Raw genomic sequence first — 8,472 nt, 5'->3', positions numbered from 1 at the left:
TTTAGCTGTTTTGAGCCTAGAACTGGGCCTGGTACATAGCTGGTAGGCAGCAAACATTTATTAAAAGTAATTACTGAATTAATGGCAGTATCAATGGATGTAACAGGACATGGTAAATTGAAGTAATTTTAGTGTTTCACAGTCCCAGTTTTTTGGGCTTAATTTTTTTCCCAAATGATTATAAATAAAACCAGTTCTGCCAAAACAAGTCCCTTTTGTAAAGAATCAGACTTTTTTCTTAACATGAAAGCCTTTAAAAATGTATCATTCAAACAGCATGTATTTAGGGGATTAGCAGATACCCCTCTATTAGATATTATCACTAATTAATTGCTCCAGTAGCTGGCAAATACTTTCAAAAAGTTTTGTGTTAATAAGAGCTTTACAATTTTCAAAAACATTTTTAAAATAATTCTGTAAGAATTCAGTTCTTACAGAATTATAGCACATTTAAGAAAAATATCGATTCTCTAGAAGTGCTTAATCCACATCACTCAAAGATTTTTATAACCACAATATTCTAACTTCAATCCTATATTTTAAAAAATCCATAGTGTAACATCCATCAAAGTATGTTAAATCGTTCCTCTTTTACCTACCTCATCAAAGAGCTACTTGAACACTACCCAAAGGCATTTGTTCATAAGTAATACTGCTTGATTTACAAAATTATTTCTCAAGGAAAAGTTCAAAAGATGGTTACGCGGATATTCAAACAATACCAGAAAACTCACTACTTCCTTATTCCTGTAATTAATGAGTCTGGCTTGCCCAGATGTTAAATTATGAAACCACGCTGTGTAAAACGCACCTATTACAATTAAAACCAGGGTAAACCCGTATTTATTTACTAGCACTGTTAAAACATTACACAAAACACATTCAAGTGGCAAGTAATTATAATGCAAGCCCTTGCATGGCAATCCAAATTTATTGAACTACTGATGCTAAGTTATACAAAATTGCACCACTTTAATTAAGGCTTTTAGTTTACATTTGGCCACCTCAAAGTAGTTGTAACATTAGGTTGGTCAATTTAAATACTGTGGCTCCCTGTTGGATAGACACACAATCTTTACATCCAAACATTAATGCATACAAAGCAACAAGGCATTGTTAAATAAAACAGCAATAGTTACTGCAAATTAGGCCTTGTGACCAATTACATATGATTAAAATTACTTCCCACATTCACATCCACAGTACTCGTCCACCATTTAACATCTCAACCAAAACGTTACACATGTGAAACAATCACTAACAGGCAAAAATACTAAACCTGTATATTTGGTATTGCAAATACACTTATGCATGAGCAAGCAAGGGATTCACAGTGAGAATCTACAGCTGCAGAAGCCTGAAAATGATTTACAAAAATTGTTAAATCATTAAAAAATTGTTTGAAAATATACACTTCTTGTTGTAGACCCCCACTGTACACATGACTATAAACATTGTTCCCTATGTAAACAAAAAAAGGAAACATATAATAAGAGATTTGAAAAGTCTGGACATTTCCTTCCCAACAGATATTAAAGGCAACGTCTTTAATCTAAGACATTATACTGAAAGGACTATCATATTTTAAAGACAAGATCACTGTCTCCACAGGTTTTTTAAAAATTAAAAAAACTATATAGCTGTGTTAATCAAAGCGCTTATTTTGTACAATAATAATGACCTTGAATTTCTTAAAAAAAATTACAATAAGCTACAAGTATCAAAGAAGCGAAGTTATCTGGAGTAGTCTATATAGGAGCTCTTTGGACTTTCTTTTATTATGCTAAAATAGTGGTGCTTTTAGGATTTACATTATTGTACTCTCCAATACAAAGTATGGGGCATGTTAAAGTATACAGTACACCATTTTCATACATGTACAACATTGGTGGATGAAGAATGTCTCTTAGCAGTAATACTGGATGTAGCCTCTGGTTTTACCAGCTGCATACTCTAGGACTATTATATAAGTAAAAATCTCTCTTGTGATACTGGAAAGTGATTAGAATGTGCAAACTGATATAGTAGCTTTCATCCGCCTCTTAAAGGGTACCACCACAGGAAAGTCCATTTAAGATGTTGGTAGGTTTAACAAAGTTGGAATGCTGGCACTGTTGAATTGGGCAACAGTTCTTCAGACCTGTCAAAAGGAAAAAAGTTAATTAAAAACATGGGCTAGAAAAAGTAAAGACCCAAAAGGAAACAGTTAAGGAAACAGTCTTAAAAGTGTTAGAAATGAATATAATCTAGGCTCTTGTTCTAGGCATTACATTAGTGGCAACACACCACAATTCATGGCAGACCTTTTCATCTTTTCATTCCAAAAAGATGAAGTCTATTCTGCTGCCCTCTTGAAAGTCAGTTAAATGAAAATCTTAGGAACAGAAAGGGAAAGTACCTTTGTGCAAATTTTTGTGCATTACCTTCCAAGGATTAAAAAGGAAAAAAATCACATTAAAATTGTTAGTCAAGTCAACCTTATTAGAATTAGGATTTAAAAGTCAGATAGCAATATTAACAAAATAGGTGATCCTGTGTTTACACAATCATAATGTACTCCTAGAATTAGATCATAAGTACAGAATGCACATCTAACCAATGTTTCTAGTATCAGATAATCAAGTTCTTCCTCACTCTTTCAATAAGAGTGGCTAAAAAGCTCGTTCAGAGAAGCAGACAAATAGAATTTATTTCATGATGGTGTTTTACAGATTTACAATCACATTATATACTTCCTAATTCCATATTTAAACATTCTATTAAGACTGATGTCAGAAAAAGGTGGTATTATACTAAAATCACATGTAATTAAAGTTTTTTAAAAAGTAAACTTAGAACTGTTAAATATGTACTTTGAATAATTTTCTGCATATATGCCTTGGCTAAAAAAATGTTTCCTATTATATTTTCCTGGTGATCAGACTTGTTACAAGCTCCAGAAGAGTTGTTAATATATATGTGGCTGCTGAAATAATTTTCACAAATGCCTAGAACTTTAGGTCCTCATTCTGAGTCTGAATGAGGTCTGCAATCAAGTTTTCTAAATCCTAGCAGACTGTTGCAAATTAAAAAGGACAGATGGAAGTGTGTGAGCTCAAGCACATGTGTGCTGCTAAGAATGGGCATGTGGTCAGGAACTATAGGATATCAGAATGAGAGGATATACTACTAAACAGAAAGCCCTAGATGGAAGGCAGGAATAAAAACTCTGAAAAGATGCAGAATCAAAGTGCTATGGCAGCATTGAGTCAATTAACATAGGAAGAAATAAGAGTCAGCAATGTCAAAGGTTCTTAAGAATAAACAGTTTAACAATTAACAGTTCAATGACAGCTGAAGAGGAAATCATTATCATTGGCAAACAACAGCAGCTAATAGTTGAGTGTTAACTATGTGCCAGGTACCGATGCGAGATCCGTGCAGCAAACCCCATGGTACACCTTTACCTATGTAACAAACCTGCACATCCTGCACATGTACCCTGGAATTTAAAAGTTGAAGGAAAAAAAAAAGTGACTGGCACATGATGAACATGTCGGGGGGGGGGGGGGGGGCGGCGGTGTGTGGGTGTGTGTGTATGTGTTTTAAATTAGGGACGGGGTTGGCTGGGAGCGGTGGCTCATGCCTGTAATCCCAGCACTTTGGGAGGCCGAGGTGGGCAGATCACGAGGTCAAGAGATCAAGACCATCCTGGCCAACAATGGTGAAACACCATCTCTACTAAAAATACAAAAAAACTAACGGGGCGTGGTGGCAAGCGCCTGTAATCCCAGCTACTAGGGAGGCTGAGGCAGGAGAATTGCTTGAACCCAGGAGGCAGAGGTTGCAGTGAGCTAAGATCGCACCACTGCACTCCAGCATGGCGACAGAGCAAGATTCATCTCAAAAATAAATAAATACATATAAATAAATAAATTAGGGACGGGGTCTAGCTATGTCACCCAAACGGATCTTCAACTCCTTGCCTCTAGCAATCCTGCCTCAGCCTCCCAAAGTTCTAGGAATATAGGCATGAACCAGTGTACCTGGCCATGTTAGGGGTTTTTATTAGCAACACTACCCTGTATTTATCTTAATACAGAATGTATCATGTTTTGCGATTAACTTTCTCTTTCAGTATACCTGAATTAGCTTAAAGTAATTAAGAGTCAAGGAGAGAAGGTTGGTCTTGTTCAACACTGTATTGCCAGCACCAACCAGTATACTGAATGAACTTATTTAGAATATTCACTTAGTTGGGTGTGGTGGCTCATGCCTGTAATCCCAGCACTTTGGGAGGCCAAGGCGGGTGGATCACTTGAAGTCAGGAGTTCAAGACTAGCCTGGCCAACTTGGTGAAACCCCATCTCTACTAAAAATACAAAAATTAGCCGGGCATGATGGCATGTGCCTGTGATCCCAGCTACTCGGGAGGCTGAGGCAGAAGCATTGCTTGAACCTGGGAGGCGGAGGTTGCAGGGAGCTGATATTGCGCCACTGCACTCCAGCCTGGGTGACAGAGTGAAACTCCATCTCAAAAAAAGAATACTTACGTGAAATACTTTACTCATGATGATAAGTAAATAATTAATTAATAAGATAGCATACTAACTCATGGATATCTTATAAAAACAAACCATTTATTTTTCAGAACCAACAAAAAGAATTCTGTACTTGCTTTCATGACAGAATGCCCTTAATAAGGTTGAGTGATTAAAAGTTAAGAGGAAAGATAAGTGAACATACCTGGCTCAGAGCTACAATGCATTTAGTATATTAAAGCAGCTGACATGATGACTTTTTGCGAGCCTTCCCAGGCACTGGAGTTTTTCTGTTAATTTGCCGCACTAGGTCATAAAAGATCTGCAAATACAATAATTTGTTTTAATTTACAGGAGGAACACCTCCCCCCGCCCCCAATGAAAAAAGTAAATCGAAAAAAACAGGAATCTCCATAGATATAAATTAATCCCCAGAATTGTTCAGCTAAGGAATGACAATAAAATCAGGTGTTATAACTGCCAAACTCAAATTTTTGGGGAGTGTTAATATTGTGCTCCTTAAAATACTTAGTTGAAGGAGCTGCAGAGATCTTAACTTAGTTCAATTAGAACATTTACCATCACACGAAGAAAAAATCCTTTTAAAAACTATAAGTTTTTGCTCTACAACACGACTTGGAGCCTTTCAAAAACCATGCATACCTTTCGGAATTTTAGTCTCTATTTTTTATATAACATCCTTCATATACCTTAAGTCTTAATCTGTCTTCCCTATCCCTGTATTTTCTGTCCAGTCTTCCTTTTTCATGGTAAATATCAATGTACAAGTATTTAATAGAGACTGAATTAGTATTGTTGTTTATTTACTACATAGATACATTTGACATAAGAGGTTTTTTTTTTTTTTTTTTGCCTGTAACATCAACATATTACTCTGAGTACATATTAACTTGGGGTTAAGACATTTTCCATTCATCTTCAATGTGGTACTTCAAATGAAGACCCATTGTAAGTATATTTGACCATACCTCATTAACATTTATTTTTGATTTTGCAGAAGATTCTAAGAATGCACAGTTGTTCCATTGTCTTGCTAGATTTTGACCTTGTTCCTTCCCTACAACTCTTTCATCTTCCAAATCACACTTATTACCAACAAGAATCATTGGAACCTAAAAATACATTTGTGAGAATAAAAATAAATAAGTAAATATGCTATATGAATTCAAATCAAAAGAATTCTAACAGTCAAATCTAAGAATTACTTTTCATATAATGCCACAGAAAAATATTAAATAATATATAATAAAATGTACAGCCTTAACAATTTAATCTGTAACATAAACGTAGGTATTAACTTTGATGTCAATTATCTCCACTGCCTTCTCTTTTCATGGAGATGTCAAACGATAACGCCAAAGGGAAGAAAAGAGAGAAAGAAAACTCTCATATGTTAAGTAAAATGAACACAACCTAGTCAATGTAGACATAAATAAGGCACTTTTACATAAAATTTTGAGAAAACAAGCTATGACCCTGTTATGAGAGATGGGGGGAAAAAACCTTAAAATTTTATCATAATGGACTTTAATTATAGTAAGCAAAACATATAAACTTTTTAAAAGGAAGTATGAAAGGGTGTTACTGTGAAAATCCAATATATTTCAGCATTTTAAAATGTTTCTCTAAAGGGTGTGAATCAACTTCAAGTTTTCTGGTTTCCTGACGTGCATTTATTAAACTCAGCATTCTCAGTTGCACAACACGAAAAGGAGAAATTTGGAAGGCCCCCAAAATAGAATTTTTAGTTTCTCATAGTCTTGTATTAAAAAAGTCAATCAAGGCCAGGCACAGTGGCTCACACCTGTAATCCCAGCACTTTGGGAGGCCGAGGTGGGTGGATCACCTGAGGTCAGGAGTTGGAGACCAGCCTGGCCAACATGGTGAAACCCTGTTTCTACTAAAAACACAAAAATTAGCTGGGTGTGGTGGCACACGTCTGTAATCCCAGCTACTTGGGAGGCTGACACAGGAGAATTGCTTGAACTTGGGAGGCAGAGGTTGCAGTAAGCTGAGACTGTGCCATTGCACTCCAGCCTGGGCAACAGGGTGAGACTCGGTCACCAAAAAAAAAAAAAAAAAAAAAAAAAAAAAAAAAAAAAAAAGCCAATCAAACTTAATTTACTAAAAATCAAGCCACTTAATTAAATGGATTACAAATTAAAAAATGTTCCCTGAGGTTGCTGTAATTATGTAGGGTCCCCCCAAATTCCCTTGTTTCAGAAGTCCAGAAAATAAAAGCATTTACCCATGGGTGTCTCCCAGCTCTCACAATATTTGCTAAAATTAAACTGCAGTACAATGAGCCTTATTTATGTATTTATTTTGAGACAAGGTCTCACTATGTCACCCTGGTTGGAGTGCAGTGATGTGATCTCAGCTCACTGCCAACCTCCACCTCCCAGGCTTAAGCGATCCTCCCACCTCAGCCTCCCAAATAGCTGAGACCACAGGCACGCGCCACCATATTGGCTAATTTTTTTTTTTTTTTTTTTTTGAATTTCTGGTAATGGCAGGGTTTTGCTGTGTTGCCCAGGGAGGTCTTGAACTCCTGAGCTCAGGGGATCTACCCGCCTTGGCCTCCCAAAGTGCTGGGATTAGAGGTGTAAGCCACCATGCCCAGCGTGGTTCTTACAGTACGCAGATCAGCATCACCAACACCACCTCAAAACTTGTTAGAAATGCAAATTCCTGGGTCCTACTGCTGACCTACTGAATCAGAAGCTCTGCGATCTCAGCCCAGCAATCTATGTTTTAACTGGTCCTACAGGTGATTCTGATGCAAAATCAATTTTGAGAACCACTGCTATATTTAGTGTGATGAAGAATTAAACTCCATTATGGTAGACTCTGAAGGGGCACCTAAATTAATGTTAGAATCTAATGTATTTGTTGCCTTTCTTTAAAAATTACTATTATTGGCTGGGCACAGTGGCTCACGCCTGTAATCCCAGCACTTTGGGAGGCCGAGGCGGGTGGATTACCTGAGGTCAGGAGATCGAGACCATCCTGGCCAACATGGTGAAACCCCGTCTCTACTAAAAATACAAAAATTAGCCAGGTACTGTGGCACGCGCCTTAGTCCCAGCTACTCGGGAGGCTAGGGCAGGAGAATTGCTTGAACCCAGTAAGGTGGATGTTGCAGTGAGCCGAGACCATGCCACTGCACTCCAGCCTGGTGACAGAGTGAGACTCTGTCTCAAAAAATAAAAATTAAAAAAAAAAAAAAAAAAAAAGGCCGGGGGCAGTAGATCACGCCTGAATCCCAGCACTTTGGGAGGCCGAGGCAGGCGGATCACAAGGTCAGATCATCGAGACCATCCTGGCTAACATGGTGAAACCCTGTCTCTACTAAAAATACAAAAAATTAGCCGGGCATGGTGGCAGGTGCCTGTAGTCCCAGCTACGCGGGAGGCTGAGGCAGGAGAATGGCGTGAACCCGGGAGGTAGAGCTATCGCGCCACAGCACTCCAGCCTGGGTGACAGTGCAAGACTCCATCTCAAAGAAAAAAAAAAAAAAAAAGGAAGGGTGTAACATTTAATTTTCACAGGATAATGGCAAAGGAGGAAATTTCTCACTTTCCACATGATACATATTTGAAAACATGTATGGGTATTTTTGCCTTTCAAGGAAAAAGTTTAAAAAAACCGACACCCCCCTCCCCACCAAAATACACGAGCTTTAAAATGAATTTAAATTTAGACTTAAACAATTATAATCAGGGTTTTGAAATAAAATATATTTATTAGGAAGTCAGCTTACATCATCAGTGTCTTTAACTCGAAGAATCTGTTCTCTCAGGTCTTGTAAATCGTTAAATGTGGACTGTGCTGTGATGGAATAAACTAATGCAAATCCTTGTCCATTTTTCATGTATAAATCCCTCATTGCTGTAAATTGCTCCTACAATACAAAGAAAGGAACGTTAAA

The 8,472-nt window shown here is 37.3% G+C and overlaps 1 protein-coding gene across 4 annotated transcripts in view; it reads right to left on the bottom strand.

The window, feature by feature from the left end:
• Window positions 1–897: 897 nt before the first annotated feature.
• Window positions 898–8,472, bottom strand: part of RAP1B (RAP1B, member of RAS oncogene family) — a 51,015-nt gene continuing 43,440 nt past the window's right edge. For all 4 annotated transcript variants that reach the window (XM_054443538.2, XM_054443540.2, XM_054443539.2 and 1 more), the window contains exons 5-8: window positions 8,305–8,445; window positions 5,510–5,653; window positions 4,726–4,842; window positions 898–2,140 (exon numbers count right to left, since the gene is read on the bottom strand). In XM_054443538.2, coding sequence (XP_054299513.1) covers window positions 4,756–4,842; window positions 5,510–5,653; window positions 8,305–8,445 — 372 coding nt within the window. In that variant the 3' untranslated portion in view covers window positions 898–2,140; window positions 4,726–4,755. The remainder of the gene's footprint in view (window positions 2,141–4,725; window positions 4,843–5,509; window positions 5,654–8,304; window positions 8,446–8,472) is intronic.

This window comes from Pongo pygmaeus, chromosome 10, assembly GCF_028885625.2.
Source record: "Pongo pygmaeus isolate AG05252 chromosome 10, NHGRI_mPonPyg2-v2.0_pri, whole genome shotgun sequence".
In the NCBI taxonomy this organism is placed as follows: domain Eukaryota; kingdom Metazoa; phylum Chordata; class Mammalia; order Primates; family Hominidae; genus Pongo; species Pongo pygmaeus.
Note: the sequence above shows the minus strand (reverse complement) of the source record. Positions and strands in the feature narration are given on the sequence as shown.